General features: G+C 41.1%; 1 protein-coding gene across 12 annotated transcripts in view; it reads left to right on the plus strand.

The window, feature by feature from the left end:
• Positions 1 to 20001, plus strand: part of adgrb3 (adhesion G protein-coupled receptor B3) — a 158980-nt gene that overhangs the window by 132142 nt on the left and 6837 nt on the right. For 9 of the 12 annotated variants that reach the window (XM_078799331.1, XM_078799329.1, XM_058058086.2 and 6 more), the window contains 10 exons: positions 1204 to 1307; positions 1417 to 1519; positions 11681 to 11831; positions 12863 to 12932; positions 13306 to 13372; positions 14882 to 14985; positions 15692 to 15790; positions 16012 to 16183; positions 16326 to 16421; positions 17856 to 17895. In XM_078799331.1, coding sequence (XP_078655457.1) covers positions 1204 to 1307; positions 1417 to 1519; positions 11681 to 11831; positions 12863 to 12932; positions 13306 to 13372; positions 14882 to 14985; positions 15692 to 15790; positions 16012 to 16183; positions 16326 to 16421; positions 17856 to 17895 — 1006 coding nt within the window. The remainder of the gene's footprint in view (positions 1 to 1203; positions 1308 to 1416; positions 1520 to 11680; positions 11832 to 12862; positions 12933 to 13305; positions 13373 to 14881; positions 14986 to 15691; positions 15791 to 16011; positions 16184 to 16325; positions 16422 to 17855; positions 17896 to 20001) is intronic. The other 3 variants (XM_078799333.1, XM_078799330.1, XM_058058088.2) reach the window with 1 other exon arrangement.

Below are 20001 nucleotides of genomic sequence, written 5' to 3' on the forward strand. Positions count from 1 at the left end.
GTGTTCTTTTTTGGTATTGAAATCCTTAAGCAAAGATTGATTTAAGCTGCTTTTGTATCGATATAAGCAGACCAAATTGGCTGGCGGGAGATGAAAAGGGCATCGTAGTAACCGGATTATCATAATAACCGGGTATCGTACTAACGGAGCTAATTATATCATAAAAGACTAGAAATTTGCCGGGAAATGAAAATAGTATCGTAATAAGTAGTAATTCGTTATAACCGATATCGATATAACGAGACTTTACTGTGCTATAAAACTGGTTGATATTAGTCATGTCACAATGTAACTTCAGGATGGATTGGCTGCTGATCTGTTGAACTTTGACGATCGAATAAAATCGGCTTCTGCCACGAGATCGGGCTTACCCGGTTGCCTTATAACGTTCGTAACTCTGGGCCATGCTGCACCATGGGATGTGTGGTAATGTGCCCCAAAACCAGTAGCCACTGGACTCCCGCCACCCACAAGAGGAAAACACAATAGCACCATGCAGACATGTCCTTGGTGTACCGTGGTGAACTTAGTTTCACTTTGGACGTTGGATATTTGGCTCTGTAGCCTGAGCGGTAGTTCCCCCTCGCTGTGTAGTGTAGGGAGCCCTCTCAGGGAAGTACCGCTGGTAGTTTATATAAGGGAGCATCAATAAGTTACTATTGCATTGAAGATAATTCATATTCTAAAATCACACCACAAATTGATCGTCAAATGATTATTCTGATAAGTGTTTTGCACGCCCATTTTTTTTCCAATTTTATCTTTTATTTATTATTTATAGCTTTAAAAGCCAGATTATAAAACCAGATGTACAGAAACGATGTGCCTCCATACCAGAATTCCAGATTAAAGTGTGAGCCACCAGATTGTGTGACATATCAACTTTGGTGATATTGTGAAAAGTATTGACAACGGGCAAATTATACAACACACCTCACACTTGGAGTTCCCCTTGTGGTATAGCAAATAGATATAATATAACAAAAAAATAATCATGCTGTGGTGTATACTGTCCATATCGTGTTACAAGGTTTAGTAAAGAAAATATGTTTGCAGAGGTATAATAATTACTGCCCACATTTCCCCCCAATATAGGCCACTTGTAGTGATGTAAACAAGCCAAGTTGCCCAATTTTGATTGGTCCCCTCTGTATGTTATGCACCACATCCGAGCCCCCACTGACTGCTGTGTCTCCTCCACAGACCATGGAGTACTCAGGGGTCCCATCTGTGACGCTGATAGTTGGCTGCGGTCTGTCATGCCTCGCCTTGATCACTTTGGCAGTGATCTACGCCGTGCTGTGGAGGTAATGGCTGACATTTTGAAGTTTGCGTGTTTTATTTGTTCGATTATTCCAGAGTTTGTCTTCCATCTAAAAGTACACTGATGCATTTTTACGGCCCTTGTTTCTTTAGATATATCCGCTCTGAACGCTCCATCATTCTGCTCAACTTCTGTTTATCTATCATCTGCTCCAATATATTGATCCTTGTGGGACAAACACAGACGCACAATGTGGTAAGTGTCATTTACTTTACTTAAAGGGATGTGTAGGCCGGAAATTGAACTTTTGGGTTTGCACCGGCCATTCTGGGCTTGGGTTTAAACTCACAACATTTGCAGTTTACTAAAATGGAAATCCAACTTATGTAACAGGTTTCAGGTTCTATCTGTAGTGTGAAGTTGATGAGTTTTATTGTGACTTGAAGCGATTGAGGCAAACTTGAGTGTAGCACTCAGCTGCCATCGGCAGAAGCACTATTTATTCCCTCCATTCATTTGCACTCTCAAGAAGAAACAAAATAATACTCGCTTTGGATGCACAACCAAGCTGTGGAAAAAAAACTAACTCGCCTGTAAAGGCCAGAAAACATGCATCGATATTTTATATTCTCAATATGGCAGTAAAGATCGTTATACGATTCATTCATATTTCTGTTCATTGATTCACCAGATTACATAGCATCCATTATACACAGTGCATGTTCTACAACTAGTTAGCATTGAGTTAAGCAACCTTTACAATAAAAAAATAATAACAACCGAAATCAAGGTAAGACAATAAAAACCAAGTCAATGGCACCACTAGTCATTTAGTCACCCAGTAATAAATGAACAAATAAGTAAATGTGAAAACGACATTTCTGCCATGGGGTTCATTGGTTCCACACAATCTACATAATATAACGGCTTAAAATCCCATAGGTGGTAATTGTGAAAGGTGTGTGCATCTTACAGCATAGTTTTCATCCTCAACCGTCAGCTCAAGCATCAGCCAGTGGTTGCTTTCACGCTGGGATTTCATTGTTACCAAACAGCGGCAACGGTGAATCAGGAGTAGACTGCTATTGTGGTGCCGCGTTCCAACGGATACACGTCACGGTGTTTAGCCACATTTTCTGTCTGTTTTTTACATTTTGTTTTCCTTCTTATATTACCCGCTTCCTTCTCGGTGTGGGTGACGTACACGCATTGGTGACGTAAGCGATTCCTCAAAGCAGATATGAAAAAAATATATATTTTGTGTAATCGAGGTATTCAAATATCCATAAGAATTGGTATGGAAAAACTACCTTGAAAATGCTGTTGAAAGTGCCTGACGTTGACCTTGTAAAAAGACGTTTTATGGTTCCTTTTGTATGCCAGATGCTCTCTGTGTTTATGAGTGCAAATAAACAAGAATGTAACTACTTTGCAAATTACTCATTTTCTTTTGGGTATCACGCAAAGAAGCCTTTAGTGCGTCATCTAAATGGAAAATAAAGTGTTTACTTCAGTCTACTTCAAGGATGAGTCTGTAACGTTGCTCAGATGGTCCTTAGTCAGGTGTTGCATTGTCCTCTGAGCAACCAAATGTGTCACATCAAGACAAGGGTGGCATTTGTTAAAAACAGAAAAGTTACAAAAAGATGAATGGCTTTGAAATGACAGCTGTTGGGGGGTTGAAATGAGCAGTTCTGCAGTAGTTTGTCAGTGATCTTTTTAGCACACACAGACACACACACACCAGGGAACTTGATTTGGCACTAAAAAGACTAATGAAGCAGTTGAGAGAGGATCTTGTGACAATGGCGGCCATCTTAAAAGTTGAGCTGCAGCCTCAAAGCAGTGTTTGCACTTTGTTGTAATGAGTCAGATAGTTATGGATGTTTTGCTTCATGGATAGTGATGTGTACCAAAACTCTGTTCTGTGAACGTCTCATTCAGTGTTGTTTTGGCAGCCAGGTAACACAAGTCTAACATCGACACAATTGTGTATCACTTGAATTGAATTGAGCGGCCTGTATGCGCTAAGTATCATAAAATATTACAAAATGTCTTTTGCACTTTTCTATTGGTTTGTATTGTTTTGGTGTGATAATTATGACAATTGCTGTGAATTATAAGAACCATTTAAGAACCACCACTAGGGGTGTCACAAGAGTTCATGTCACAAGTTTTCTCCGAGTTTTCTCATTGAGAAAAAAACAGAAAGAAAGAGAGTTCACTCTGTCCATTGATCAGCACCTAGACCAGGGGTCGGCAACCCGCAGCTCGGGAGCTGCATGCGGCTATTCAGCCTCCTTGCTGTGGTTCCCCCGAGTGCAGTGATTTATTTTTTTTATATACTAAAGTCCGACTGCAAGTCTGTGAATGCATCGAGACTGTGTTCTGACTACTGATTGGATGAGCAAGGGAAGGAAGGGGAGCTAGGCTCGTGTATGCAGTGAGTCTCACTGGAGAGGAAAAAGTGAGGGAGTGTGGAGTTGAGTCTGAAACAAGTTATTGCACAGTAAAATAAAACTATATAATTAACAATATGTTTTATAACGAGTAGTGCGCTGTAGCTACGTGTTCGGAGCCTGTGACACACTAATCGCTGAGGTAGAGACTCCAGGAGAGCCAGACAGTGTACCGTGGGAGCTGACAGTGCATTGACTGCTTGTAACTACCGTAAGACGGGGCAGACCTCTCGGCAGCCATCACAGAACAACACGTGCTTTCACTTAGTCTGCCAAAAAGCCGAGCTTTCAGAAGCTAAGTCTCCAACTACCAGTCCCTACATTTGTTGCTTAGTCACATTTGGGAAAATAAGTCGGCAGAAGTGAGACTTTCACTTTGTCTCTGTGGGGGGAGGCGGGACTCCTAGCATACACACACACCGAGTGCAGCCAGGGAGCAATATAAGGTAATGTTGTAGAAATTAGGAGTGAAAAATATGCTTTACAAAGCCAAATGCCACAACCCCTGTATGAGAATATAACGAACAAGCAAGGTGAGCCCATCAACCCATGAGCCAGTATGCTGAATTTGTTCATATTAATATTAAAATATCGTCTCGTTCTCGTGGAGCTGATCTTTTGTATGGTCTGATTTGACACCGGTATCGAGTAATATGTAAACATTACCCAACCATTCACGGAGGGCTGAAGTTGATGTCGAAGTCAGCAGGACTCAAAGGACAACCAGTGCTCCTAATAAATATGCATCAGCTCTCCAGCTTCCGTTAGTGGCTTGTAAAATGTAAAAGATTGTTTGGCAAACAGTTGTTGTGATTTACAAGCTGCCCACACAGATGCCCTCCTCAGTCATTTGGCAGCCCTGCACACTGACACATTGGCAGATTACACAGACGTGATTGTTTAGCGGGATTGAAGTTATACTTTTTTGCCAGCAATACACCGATTCTCCTCCCTTTTATTTAACAATGCATTTCCGTATTAATATAGATGCTTTACTTTTGGGGGTGCTCATAAAATGCATTGAGTTGGGGCTTCACATCCTATGAAGAAGGTACGGCTTATCAGAAAGCAGATGGACTTGCTGGAGGTTGGAGCAGACACTGCTCATAAATCAAAAGTGCTCCCTCTTTATTAATTTCATTAAGTTCACTGAAAATTAGATTATAGATAATGAATGAATGAATGCAGGAAATAGGAATCATCTGAAATGTGCTTTGCCTTGACCCACCTACGTCTGAAGGTCTGAAGGTAGAAAAGAACAGGATGCAACTTTAAGCAGATGCCGCACTGTGTAAAGAACATCTTAGCCTGATTCATATGTCAAACCGTAAATGGACATGTGACAGTATCCTATCCACATTTATCTGGTGCACAGTGGTGGCCAACATAATGAATGAACAGAATCAAGCCGCGGGGGAATTTAAAAGCTGAGTTGATTTGAAGCCTTGTCTGATTGAATCAAGGCTGGAGACATCTTGAGGTCTTGATTACCACACAACCACAACGTATCAAAGAATATGCACAGTGGACCCCCCCCCCCCCAATTGGATACTGTATGTACCTCAAAATGTTTCTTTCTCAGAAATCCACAGGCATATTGAAAATTATTCTGCTTTGGTGAGCAGAATGGCAATACCACAGACGAGGGATGCTTCGATCAAGGTTTTATGCTGCAGATTCCAATACCAGGGCTGCACGGTGTTGAGTGGTTAGCGCATAGGGCTCACAGCTAGGAGACCCGAGTTCAATCCCACCGTCGGCCATCTCTGTGTGGAGTTTGCATGTTCTCCCCATGCATGCGTGGGTTTTGTCCGGGTACTCAGCCTTCCTCCCACATCCCAAAAACATGCTAGGTTAATTGGTGACTGTGAATGCTTGTTGTCGATATGTGCCCTATTGGTTGGCGACCAGTCCAGGGTGTACCCCGCCTCTCGGCTGAAGACAGCTGGGATAGACTCCAGCACCCACTGTGACCCTCGTGAGGATAAGCGGTACAAAATGAATGAATGAAATGAATGAATTCCGATACCAATCATCCATGGGTACATTCCAAGGGACCCTGGCAAATAGGTATCCTTCCATCAATTTTCTATAGTCCTTTTCCTCATTATGGTCACGGGGGTTTGCTGGAGCTCCGAATTCTCCGAGTTTTCTAATTGAAAAAAAAAAATGCATCGAGATAAATGTCTCCTGCATTTAATCAGGCAGAGAGTTCACTGGTTCACTGGCATTGGTTCAGCACCTAGACCAGGGGTCGGCAACCCGCGGCTCGGGAGCTGCCTATGCCAGGTGACTTTGGGCGAGAGGCGGGGTACACCCTGGACTGTTTGCCCGCCAATCCCAGAAGCAAATGGGTAATGTTCATTAAATGACAAGAAATAATTAATACAATTAGTGTAACAATAGACACTTTTTACATACCGGATGTAAAAACAAAATGCCACAGTGGTAAAAAGTCACATTTGGAGTTGAGAAGACGAGAAGCTAGACAGATAATTAGATCGGTTTTTGGATCGGCCTTTAGCGGTATATGCCGATCACGTCTCAAAAATGTGTCTTAATAAGAGGGGAGATAATCAACAAAGTAGGAAAAATGTCAGTAAAACAGTAGTGTAGAAGTGATCGGACAAGCAAACGGGCTTGCCTCCAATTCTCTGTGTGAGTGCAGGCCAGAAGAGGGAGGTGCAATCGTGGCCAAGTTGAGAACTGGATGAATGGCCCAGTGTGAGTAGTCTTAGTGTCCTAGTGCTAGCTTGTGGGTGCCTTCCTGAAACTGCTACTCAAACTTTAATAGTCTGTAATAGGTCTGTTAGTGGGAGTTTTTATTTATTGCATTTTTTGTGTGTGCATGTGTAATTTATTCATGAATGTCAAAAAACAGGACAGTTATTGCTGGTGAACTGCTGAACTTAACGTTGATGATTCTCGGCGTATTTATAGTGAACAGGAGCTTTGAAATATGCTTTGAGATATGGAAGGGGTGCAAATTAAATCGTCCAGCTCCATGTGATCATTCTAAAAATGTTGTCTATAAGCTGAAACTTTGAAAAATTTCATTTTCAGTGCACCAGTCTTGTGTAAATGTGTCCTTATTTTAAAAAGCTCAACATTAAAGTTGGCAGGCTTGTTTTTCCTGTCAATCTCCCCTCCAGATATTGAAGATAAAACATGAATACCAACTAATGTATTCTTGCTTTTGGTTTGATCCGTCTCTCCTGCTGTAATACTATTTGAAAAATGAAAATTTGATTCAGACCTTATGTCCCACTTGCCGTGGGAGGCCGGCAAGTGGAGAAACATAGCTCCAGTGTGGGTTTAATTGCCATGCCATGCCATGACACTGCCACAGTTGTTGCCTCAACTTTTGAAAGGAGTGCATATAATTGGCTCCATTGTTTATGGATTCCAAGTTGCTCGTCATGAAATAGAAATCCTCTCCTCACTGTGGCGATATCCTGCGGGAACAGCAGAGTCAGTGAGTCACCTTTTCCTGTCTGCGCTTTGGTGTTCATCATGATATGTGGAAGACACACAAAAGGCACGCACAGGTGCTGTTGGAATTTACAGAAATTAGAGGCTTGGAGTCTCTGTCAAACTCTGTTGAGTTAAAGTGTGTTAAGTAGGGGTGCCCACCTGATATTATTGGCAGATATTGGAATGAAAATGAAATATATCGGATCATAGCGGTATTGTTTTTTCTGCCAAGAATGATACCGGCACGTGATAATGTCATGCTCTACAGAGCTACAAGCTCTAATTCAAATTCAAATTCTAATTCTAAAGCTGTAATTCACCTCTATGTAAACAGTATCGCTTACTACCAAGGAGAAACAGGTACTGTTGCACGTGCTTTACATCATGAAACACGAAAACAAAATAAGGGCACAAAACAGGGAAGGAAATCCAAAACTAAAGTCTGATCTGTCATGTGGAACGTGACTAAAGTCCTCGTTATGTGAGGTGATACTAAGGCATTTTCCTTCTGTACTTCAATTCTAATATCATACCTCAGGAAGAATGACTCAGAGTCAACCATGGTGTTTTTAGCTCTTTTTCTTTAACTCCAGTGGTAACCGAGTAAAAGAAGCGTAATATATTCATTATCCGGCATTAGTCAGAAGGAAGTGCTGCTGCCTATATTGGTATTGGTTGATATCGTTATCAGTAATGAGTGTGCCAGACAATGACAGTGAGACAGTCAATATCTTCTCTTGCTACTGTTATAAGTGGGTACATACTTTATTTTAAAGTCAAAGCTTGTGTCTTGTTAAAATGAAGGCTGTAATAACATGTTAACAGAAATTTAAGGGTACTATTCTTTAGACGTGCGAGTAACGTATGCACATCCTGTTTAACCCTCAGCCCACACTGTAGCTTGAGGAAACGCAGCAGTGTGGAAGTTGATGTGGAGCCACAAGTGGGAACAGAAATAGAGAAAAAGAAAAGGCTATTTTGTATGTTAAGTTTAGCTTCAAAGCCCTGGCAGATGGCTCTCTCCACAAGACCAAAGTATTGAGTTGAGTTGTCACGGACTATGTGGAGTCTCAAATACCAGAGAGACGGGAGAAGGTACTGTTGCACTGGAGGTATTTATTTATGGTTTATATAGTGGTCCTTTTGGCATACGAGTGTTTCATCCAACAAGTGTTTGTTAGATGCAAGCTGTATCTAAAAAAATATTTTTTTTGCTTTGAACTGCGAGGTCAAATTTCGATTTCGAGCTGCTACTTACCGGCAGGCATAGCTGAGGACAACTATTTGTGGGGCTTGTGTGATGAAGGCGGAAGCGAGTGAGACCACACCTTTATCTTGCAAAGGTACACTTATGATAGATAAAAACCTATTTACATCTGCAATTAATTGAGTTAATCATCGACAAAATGTGATTAATCTTGATTAAATATTGTAATGATTAACAGCCCTCTTTAAATTGCATGAATATCTGTTGTTATAAGTTTTAAAATGTTAATGACATGATAACATTACCCGACATATCAGATGTTTTTTAAAATATTAATTGTGATGTTTTGAGTTGCAGTTGAACTAAATGTATTTACATTTTTTTATAAGAATTCAGTTATATGGTATTTATTTTAAATACATATGTTCCACTTTTATGGTGTTTTATTGGTTTAAAATGTATTGTTTTGAACGTAACACATTTTAGAGCTGTAATTACAATCCTGTGAAACCGTCAAACCGTGATATTTTCGCCCAAGGTTATCATACCATCAGAATCTCATACTGTCCCATGCCTACTCAGTAATCATAATATATCATGTTGGGTGTTGAACTAGCCACTTTGAGCAAACTTATTATTCTTTCACACTGTAAATACTTGTGAGTAACAGGTTGATTATTATTGTCTGCAGCCAAAGGTTAAAAGAGTTACTGTCAATTGTGCATGCTCCCTGTGTTCTCCTGCAAGTGGCTCTCTTGTAATCCGTGAGGAGAGAAAATAAGGAAACAATTCAGTGATTGGCAAATGAAACTGCTCAGTGCTCTGAGGGATTTAGCGTAACCGCTAAGTCAACATGAGTTTAATCCAATTAGAGTCAGTTTCTAATGCTTCAAGAGTATGATTTGCCTCACTCTACTGTATATATTACTGAAATACCATTTTTGTGTGCTCAATGTTGCCAATGCCTGACATTATACGTTTGCTTTCAAGAATGTGTAATTCATGAATTAATTTATTCAAGCTTAACGTGCTATGCATTTGGAAATAATGAATAATGACTCTTCAAATGTATGGCCTAAGCATCCTGTTGCTGGACCGTCTTTAACTGCTCCCCATCACCCTCCACCCAGTCTCAGTGTCTATCACTTCTGCGATGTTTTAATGTGGTCCTTCCTCACTTCCTTTGTTTCCATGGATACCAACACAGTGAGCTCCACATTTCCCGACATTTGCTTTTCTAAAGGCCAGTGTGACTTCCCGGTTTCAATCTCACATTTTTTTGTCTGACTGCCTGCAACCGTCCATCGCTTTCATAACGTGCTTTTCATAATGTCCCTGTCGTCTTTCCCAATGCTGAGTTTTTATCTGCACACACTAATGAGGCTGAATGGTATAGTCATCTTTGTATAATGCAGATGAGCATGAATAGCACAGAGGGTACACTGGAAAAAAACATCCATTGGTCAACAGGATGTATTAATAGATTGTGTTCCTGATATGTATGGCTCTTTACGTCAACTTACTTGACACTTCATTTGGTACACCTGCACTATTCAGACCCATTACGTTTGCTGACATTTGTGCTGTACAGATACAGCTTGTACAGGTTGTATTATACTGCATCAATAATGTAATAATTGGGTTCTCAGTGTTGCACGGAGGATGAGTGGTTCGTATGTAGGCCACAGTCAGGAGATCGGGAATACCTGGCATCCCCCGTTAGGTCAATCGGTGATTCCAAATTGTCCATAGGTATGAATGTGAGTGTGAATGGTTGTTTGTCTATATGTGCCCTGTGATTGGCTGGCCACCAGTCCAGTGTGTACCCCACTCGCCCAAAGACAGCTGGGATAGGCTCCAGCATGCCCTGACCTGAGTGAGGATAAGCTTTATAGAAATTGAATGGATAGAGGTACTTAGTACGATGCACAGTGCAGCTCTTCATCACTGCAGACTACAACCACAGTAATACATATAAGTACTTACATATGTTTAATAAATTGTATCCTTTTAGCCTATTTTGTTAGTAAAGAAGACCCTACTCCACAAAAGTTTATATGGTATTTCATTCCACATAGTTCTTTTCAAGCAAGAACTGTAAGAACATCACCACCAGGTAGGAGATGTTACCAATACTGGTTTCAACGAACAGATTGAACACAAGTAGCCTCAAAGTTAAACTAAAGTCATAATTTCATTCGTCCTGGATAAAATGATTGTTGTTCATGGCTGTCAGTCACCCCATCTGGCGTAGGGGTAAATGTCTGTCTCTCCAGCAATTGCTGTCTCTCAGAGAAGCAAGTGACAATACGTAGCTATCATGTGGTTACATATAATAGGCTATACATGCAATGAAAGCTAACATTAGGAGCTAAACTTTGCCAAATCACTATTATTAGCGGACAACAAACATAACCAATGCTTGTGTGTGTTACATGGGAGCGGGCTTGCAATGTCGAAGCAGGAAGAGGGAGCAATGTACACACTGGAAAGTTTGCACCTCCCATGCAGTACGTAACCAAGGCAGGCGGCACTTTTAATGTCCCCTGTGGGTTTAAGCAAATACCTACCCACTTGTCAGGTATGAGGTAATACAGGATTATTCTCTGGTTTGAACCCTGTGAGCATAACGGGTGGATTTAGAGTGGTTCTCTCAGAGGGGGGAAGTCACACAGTGTGGATGGGATGATACACTTCGGTCTTTACCCCAGACTAAACTAGATTGCCTGAGACGATTTACAAAAAAGCGCAATGCCTTCTCTGTCAGATGTCAGCGTGCCTTGACAAGACACTTAAGGATATCTCTTTATTTCTAATCCTCTCCTAAACAATCCCCCTGTGGCGATGTTTCTCTGTGGAACAAAGATGGACGAGCTAATGAAGCTGCAAAGAGCTGCTCCATTATTTGACTTGAATGCTATCTCCTGCCTCCAGCAGGCTTTCTGTACCATTTAGGAAGTGTTTTGGTTTTGTGTTTCTGGGTACAGCAGTTGACCTTGGTTCGCATGCCTGCAGGTGGGATCCCCGGCATACTAATGAGGGTCAATGCAGAGGAATGCGACGCAGTCGCATGCCGTGTCCACCAGCCCCGGCTCTGATCTTTTAGGGCCACTGTTGCCTCAGATGCTGTGCAGCCTACTGATATTTGATGTTTTGTTCCATACACTGCAATGACTGGCACCTCTTGCTGTTAGGGAATCTATATTACGTCCGCCAAGCTTCAAGCATGTTATTCATGAAACTGGCATCTTTCTTTTCTCTCCCATGTGTGACTAGGGTGTCTGCATTATGACCACAGCCCTTCTGCACTTCTTCTTCTTGGCATCGTTCTGCTGGGTTCTCACGGAGGCTTGGCAGTCCTACATGGCAGTGACGGGAAAGGTTCGGACCAGGCTGATCCGCAAGCGCTTTCTTTGTCTAGGTTGGGGTACGTAAGCAGAAGATTTTCCTCAAACTCTCCAACATACAGTTAAATTCCTGTCTTTTGATTATACCTCCTTGTAAGGGGGCCAGCATAGCTTTGTAAAATCAAATTACTGTTCGATATTGTGATTTTCTATTGCATAAGCAAAGTAAGAAAAAAAAAAAAAACCCCGTCAATGTTCATGATTTGACACATTTTTGAGTGGATCATGGTCCAAAGGGTTCTTTCTTTCCGATGTCTCATTTTAAAAGAAAAAAAATACAACAATGAATTTGTTTTTGCAAGAGCCCACGTTCATTCTTCTTGTTACCTAGCAACAAACATGGCTCTCTTAGCCATTGCAGAGCCACTGCTTCCTGTCTCCTATTCACTTAGATTTATAACAAAGATGCCATTGCACATCATTGGATGTTAAGGAAGACAGATTGTTTGTATATTACCCAATGCTTTTGATTGATTGAAATCGCATTTATCTGCATAACTTTCTATATTTCAAACATTTTCAAAATTGATTAGAAAAAGGGATGCACGCCAAATGTTACTCGTATCTTAATTCAGCCTGTGTGAAATATTGCAACTGTACGCGGGCGGTGATTTATGACACCCGTGTGTACACTTCACATCTTCAGCACTGCAGAGAGACATTGTGGATGGCCACGGGGGCTGCATGCGCCTCCTGACTCGAGGAAGCCGATTACATCAATAGCACCTTCATGCGCTTTCCAGAACATTAACATTCTGAGCACACAGTTGTAAGAACTGAGCCCATCATGCCAAGGCATCGGATGTTGGTTTGTTTGTTTGTTTTTTTTCACTGTACAGTGATTTTTACTGTAGGGCTGCTCGGACTTTTATCATGTCAAATCACAATTTCCTTTTCCGGGTTCATGGTGCACTGTTGACATATTTCGTTGTGTAAACTAATGTTATTTTGTGGGATTTAGTAAGGATTTTCACAGCATATTGCAGACAAAATGTCTCATATGTATCCCATAACACAAGAGCGCTTGGCTAATTATTGTTTTCTCTTCAAGGATTGCCGGCTTTAGTGGTTGCTGTATCAATGGGCTTCACCAAAACAAAAGGCTATGGGACCCCCTTATAGTAAGTTTGCCTTTTTTAATCCTTTTAACATTCAGTGCACATGTAGCACATCTTTTGCGACACTTAAGCGCAATGATTAAGTGTCTCCGCAGTGGCTCACTTATCTTAAATAGACCCATAAAGACAGTAGCATGAACCCAATCGGATTTAGAGATCGCTCAGCAAGACCCCAATTTCTCGTGAGTTGTATCTCAGCTTGATACCAAAGGAATGAACAATGCTTAGATTCTTTTTAGTGTGTGAAAATCTGCAAATAGAGTTACAGCATATGGCGCTTGCTCCCCTGACAACTGAGGAAAATACAAGCGGATGTTATTATGTGTGCCATTAACTCTGGCTGCAAGTTAACTGTTACTGCTTGCTTTCCCTGCAGCTGTTGGCTGTCTTTGGAGGGGGGGCTCCTGTACGCCTTCGTTGGGCCCGCAGCTGCTGTTGTTCTGGTAAGTTTCAACCATTAGATCCAATTCTTGACTGCAGGGGAGATATGAGAAATTGAGGTGCCCTATAAAGAAGCGGCACTCAACATTTAAGCAAAGATAATTGCGCTTATGTTGCAAAGAAAGCTGCAAACAAAGTCTCTGGGGAGGTTTGTGGTTTCAAAGTCAAAACTTCAGTGTTTAATGCGTTGGACGAGTGTTTAACATGTTAGCCTCTGAGTCAAGAGATTGAGGCTGTGATTGGCTGGTGACCAAAGTTAGCTCGGATAGACTCCAGCTCACCTGTGACCCGAATGAGGACAAGATGGATGGCATCCCATTAGGTGTTAAAATGTTATTTTTTTGGGACCCAAACTACTCCCCGTTGTAGCATAAGGTGGCATTCATCATTTAATACTTGGTGTGAGGCGTTGGGGTGAAAGATCACATTAACTCATTCGCTACAGAAGACTTATTTATGTTTTTTTTCAACCTAAACGCAAAATCCCAAAGACATTTATACGTTTTTTACATTTTTTGTTTTGTTTTTGTTGTTTCTGTTGTGGCATAAATTTGTGTCAAAGTGCAAGTTATGCTTGAAATGCATCTTTTCACAAAAACCTGGGTTTTGGCTGTGTGGATTATCTGTTGTTGTCTAGTCATTTCTGTAATGGAGAGTTATTTTTATAATATACTAAGTTCCATGTGAAGTATTTCCATAATGCCTCATATTAACTCTCTAACAAGATCTCAGTGCATAGACTGGTCATATAGCTCATCTCGTTTCATATTATCTGCATACTGTATTGTGTATAACTCTGGGAAAAACTGTTGATTTTGTTAATACTTGGGTTGTTTATATTGTTTATTTTTCCATATTGTGTATTTTGTACTGCTTAACTGATTCTGTACTGTTGCTGCTGTGCAATACAAATTTCCCCACTGAAGGACGAATAAAGGCATATCTTAATCTTAATCTTAATCTTATTAATAAGTGGCAGGATCACATTGATTGTACATATGTAACATTCAGGTAGCAAGTTTGGGTTGTGCATTTTGTACCATCAACTAACGTTTCTCATCAGAATACAATAATGACTTATTGATTTGTCCTTTTTTAGGAACAAGCTAGTTTATTTTTGATAAAGCTGCTGCATTAAACTCAAAATCACACTCTGCTGCCCCAGTTTTGTGTCAGTGGGGTTGCTGCTAATGCAAGTCGAAGGTGCCTTTGAGAGGAAAAGTGTTTCTTATTAGGCAGATCTTTTCCTAAGGCTGCCGTGCCGGACTGAGTGTGCATGGCATGGCTCATCCGCTGGCTGAAATGTGACAGATATGAGGGAAAAAAAACAGAAGCAAGAGGTCAAAACTCAGTGAACACACGCAAAATTGAGGTGGAGAAATATGACAATGACATCAGTCATTGGCTACTAATGGAAATTGTAATGTCGGCAAACCATACATTTGACATTAACTTTGGAATAATGGTTGCATTGGTCTGATTTATTGAAGATCTGTTCCCTTCACTTTCAGGTCAACATGGTGATCGGTATCCTGGTGTTTAATAAATTAGTGTCCAGGGATGGTATACTGGACAAGAAGATGAAGCATCGTGCAGGGTATGACAGCACGTCCTTGTTAGTACCTTCATTTTTCTTCTTTATTAATTCATGACTAAAGTGGTGCATGTTTTAAACCAACGATGTGTCCTTTGTTCTAACGATTCTTTTCAGAGCTGTTTGAATTGCTTGCGCACACTTTGCAGGACATTTTAATCATCATGTGCTCATTTCAAGACATGAAGTTTTATTGCTAGGGTAGGACATTTTACGACAATTCCTTGATTGGTTAATTGGGTCAGTTAATGATCAGTTGGTGGTTATTTTGAAAATTATTAATAATAATACAGAAAAAAATTATATTCATTTGTTTGTAACAAAGCTGCTAAATGCAAAAAAAAAAAAGTCCCATGCTTTTTAATTGCATGTTAACATTGTTCTAGATTTTGATATACGATAGTTGCTTATAAGTAAACTACACTTTACAACCATAAGGGGAGTCTGGGAGCAAAAATCTATGCATATTTACAGCTGCTTTAAACATATATGGCAATTCAGAGCTCATTTAAATGGCGTCTAAAAGAAAGCATAGGACATAAACGTAAAGAGGTCAACTCTCTCCTGGGAGTGACATGAATGCACATTTCTTTGGCAGAATAAGTTCAAGATGAAATGCTGTAGTACGCCCACAAGCTGGCTGCGCGTGCCGTTACTAATATTTAACGATGCAGTGTGAGTGGTTGTTAGCGTCGTTGGTCACGCCGTTGTCTCTTCTGCCCCACAGACAGATGAGTGAGCCTCACACGGGATTAACTCTCAAGTGCGCCAAATGCGGCGTCGTATCAACAACTGCTTTGTCAGCGACTACAGCGAGCAATGCAATGTAAGTGACTTGTTAATCAATAAGACAATGCTGCATATACAGCAGGTTCACCACGCTGATGTGGAACCACTGCCGTGGCAACTCACGTTCTCGCTGTAAATCACATCACAGCAGACATGAAAAAAAATCTAATTGTTTGTGCTTGTGTATTTAACGGCCACCCTTATATTACTACCAGCTCCATACAGTTCTCTACAGTTCCTCTATATGCCTCCTCTCAGGGCGTCCCTGTGGAGTTCCTGTGTCGTCCTACCTCTACTGGCCTTGACCTGGATGTCCGCAGTGCTCGCCATGACGGACAAGCGTTCCATCCTCTTTCAGATCCTCTTTGCGGTCTTTGACTCACTGCAGGGTTTCGTCATAGTGATGGTGCACTGTATCCTACGGAGAGAGGTAGAGCGGCCACTGCATATTTTCTAATCCATCACCGATATGAAAATTCATTACTTTCAGGATTTTTTGGAACTTCTGCGTATAAACATGTTGATAATTTGCAAGAACTCCACTCGGATAATGAAAATACGCCTGTCCTCAGGTCCAGGATGCTTTCAGATGTCGACTCAGAAACTGCCAAGATCCAATCAGTGGTGATGCAACAGGAGGCTTCCCAAATGGCCACGCTCAGATTATGGTAAATGCAATTCCCTCTCTTTAAAGCCATCATTACCATGCATCAAAAGCCTCATTTCCACCCAGCACCGGGGTTTGCGGCAGTTCAGTATGTTACGCAGATGTTTTTATGTCAAATTCTCCAGTGGTTAACTTATTTTTATTTCTATCATTTCCAATGGGAGCAAATAGTTTCAGTCAAAGGTTGACCAGCATCCCCGACAGGATGAAAGGGAATGGTCTGCCTCAGATATTCTGCTATATTTGCCTCCATTTAGCAATGCATCGTTTTTCATTCCCTCATAATTATTTGTGAATAGATGCTACATGACATTAGTGCTTCTCCTAGAATGAAAGCTCAATCCTTTACTTCAATTTGATTGAAATTACCAACCCCATCCTGTACGGGCATGCATCGCCCTCATTTCCCCTCCTAGGATAATGGAGCACCGCTCTCGGCCCGACCTTTGAAATTGGGATGCCAGTCTCTTCATCTAGCCCCACGATGCCATTGGCATGATGGAGAAATGATCTTCCATTAGCATTCTAATACCCCTCCGAGGGAAATAGTCTTCACAAAAGCAGAATAGTGTCTTGCTCTCTTGGTTCAATACGGTCACATGCAACAGTTGCAAAGTGCTTCCCATTTCTGCATCATCATGCATTGATATGCACTAACTGGCAACTTCAGTAGGTCCACCTCCACACTCCGAGATCTACGACCAAATCTGTGTGCATTGGGGTTGGGCGACGTGGACCTTAGCATATATCACAATATTTCTGGGCTGTATGGCAATATGATGGTATAAAACTATATACAATCTAAATTCAGTCTTTAAAACATGTAATGTATATATAACTATATTATATATACATATATAACATTTTAATTCAGAGTCTTGTATAAAAAGCTGCAAAGTTTAAGCCATATAATGAAGCACAGCGGTGAGGATGCTCATCTGGCTCCAACCACATGAGCATGCTAAACTAAGCATTCCACAGTTTGGGGTCAACTACAGAAAAGTCCCAGTCTCCTCTGGTCTTAGACATCACTGGTTGAACCTGGCCCTCAGACCTCAGTAAGCATGCTAGACTGTACATTTGGATGAGGATGAGCTCTAAGATTTATTTTTTTTGTTTTTTTATTTTGTTTTTATTTGTTTTTTTTTAAGTATTGTGGAGCCGGTCCTTTCAAAGCCATCAAAAACAAACAATACAATCTTAAAATCAATTCCAACACGTACAGTGCAGGGAGGCGAGAATTAAGATGATGTGCTCCCTTTTTTGGTTTCTGTTAAAAGCCGTGCAGCAGAGTTAACTGTAAGCGAGAAGGTGTATTGTGACTTATTCCACGTAAAATACATTACTGTAGTCCAGACGCCAGAAAATAAAAGCATGCATGACTTGCAAGTATATTAAACATCTTACTTATCATGTGATCGTGTTGTTTTTACAGACAGACTTTGAGAAAGACGTGGACATCGCCTGCAGATCAGGTAAAGCGCACATGTTCTCTTAACAATATCCTCGCCTTGCATCTAAAAAACACAAAAAGAGGTTAGACAGTAAAAATAGCTCCCGTTACATAACAACCAACAATCCCCACAGGAATTTTTTCACAGTTACCAAAGTGCCGACTTTAATCTGAGAACAAAACAGTGTGAAAAAGCTGTTGGCTACTCCGTTTAGATGTTGTTTTTAAGTCAATAACAGACTGTGACAATGTTTTTGGGTTGAATTCTGTCATTAGGATTTCTGTAACTATAATTGACGATATCAAAGAATGTGAGGAGGATGGAGGATATTACTTATGACTTAAAGGGGACCTATTATGCTCATTTATCGACCCTTTGTATTGAGTTGTGGTCGCCTATAGAGCAGCTACACACAATAACCCGCACGGAAAACTTTTTACATTTTGCAGAATCTGCACCTATTCCAGCTGTATTTCCTTTTATTTGTGCTTCCTGCCAAAATGGTCTGTTTTAATTTAATCCACCCACAGCCCGCCTCCGGGCATGCCTACACTGCTGTAATTGGCCACACGCCCAAAGTGCTTCCTAACTATGGACCATATCAGGAAGTCCGCCCGTCTGTGACATCACAAAGGGGTAGTTTTGCCACGCCTTTTGAAACTGAGCATTTTGAGCCATGTCAAACTTTCAGGGCTCACTTCCAATTATAATCACTTCCTGATTATTTGAAACTTTGACATCGTTTAATGCAAGAATACCACATTGTAATTACATTTATAGGTCAGAAAAGTGGAAAAAGCACAATAGGTCCTTTAAGTCATATGAGTGGAAAGGGAATGCTTCCCTTATCACCCTGCCTTTAGTTATTTTTCGACGTAAACAAGTGTAACTGGAAGTTTTGTGATGAAATCTTCCCAAGAGGTTAAGCTAAACTCCAGTCTAAAGCTTACACTTATTCACAGTTCTCAGCAGGTCTTCTGGCCCACATTCCTCAATCCTGTCAGACTAAAGTGGACCTAACTGACTCAAAAGGCAAGAGCAGTCAGGTGGCATGAATAAATCATGACCAAGAACAGACGGTAGTAAAGCAGCAGCGCATTTTACAGATTACTCTCCTCTGTGCTAGCAGTGTTTTACAATTATTATTAGAGCAGAAGTCACACTCTGGGTTGTTACCTCATGTATAAAAGTTGATGAGGATGTACTCATGGGATACAAGCTTTAAGGCTGTTTACGTCCTCCACGAGCATTAAATGATGGAATCCAAACTATAAGTTTTACTGTCATATCTTGCATTCTTTTGCAACTTCCTGTCTGCACACTTTTTACAAAAACAAATGTTATCTTTAGAAATGAAAAGAAAGGCCCTTTTCGCGTCACGTTTGATCTGGATCTGATCCAGATTACACCGCTGGCAGCAATTACCAAAAAAAATCCTATTTCATATCATCTTACTTTGCAGTCTATCATCTCCTCCAGAAATAAAGTTGGAATCGGATCCTTTTAGCTTTAGAAATTTCACAGTTGACAAATGCCTTGGCAGAGGTATCCAGTCCCCGAGTGCTCTTGTCAGACTTTGAAATCTCCTTGCATTATTCTTTTGTGTGGAAGGGAAACATAAATCTTTCTCATTCATTAGCCAAATATAGTCAAAGGAAAAAAATGACTTTTTTAGAGGGCAGGCATATTTTTTTCCATTTAATGAAGTACCTTAATTTTGCATTCAGCTGAGATGAAGAGTCTGCTATCAGTACACTTAACCCCCTTCAGCTCACAAGACAATAGATTCTTGTCTTCTTCCCCTTTCATGTGTCATAATCAAATATCCAACTCAGTGGCGTTCAGTCACATCTTTGTCTAGAGGTCAGCCTCTGAGGTTGGTTTGTAGGCGGGGCAGGTGGTGGTAATGCGGTCTGCAGTCTGGTCAGGCTCCCCACATTCACATGTGGCTTGGTCTGCCAGGCCCCACTTCCTCGGGCATGCTTTGAAGTGTCCAATCCCAGTTTTTAGGGAGTGCTGCAGGGACCGCTGCCGACAGGACAGGTGAACTACTTTGATGCCGATTCCCGGGTCCCAGATGTAGCGATGGATACGTGCTGAATCCCGTTCCATCGTCCGGGAGGTCGC

This window comes from Doryrhamphus excisus, linkage group LG20 (assembly GCF_037039965.1).
Source record: "Doryrhamphus excisus strain RoL-2023G ecotype Guam linkage group LG20, RoL_Dexc_Guam_v1.1, whole genome shotgun sequence".
Classification (NCBI taxonomy): Eukaryota; Metazoa; Chordata; class Actinopteri; order Syngnathiformes; family Syngnathidae; genus Doryrhamphus; species Doryrhamphus excisus.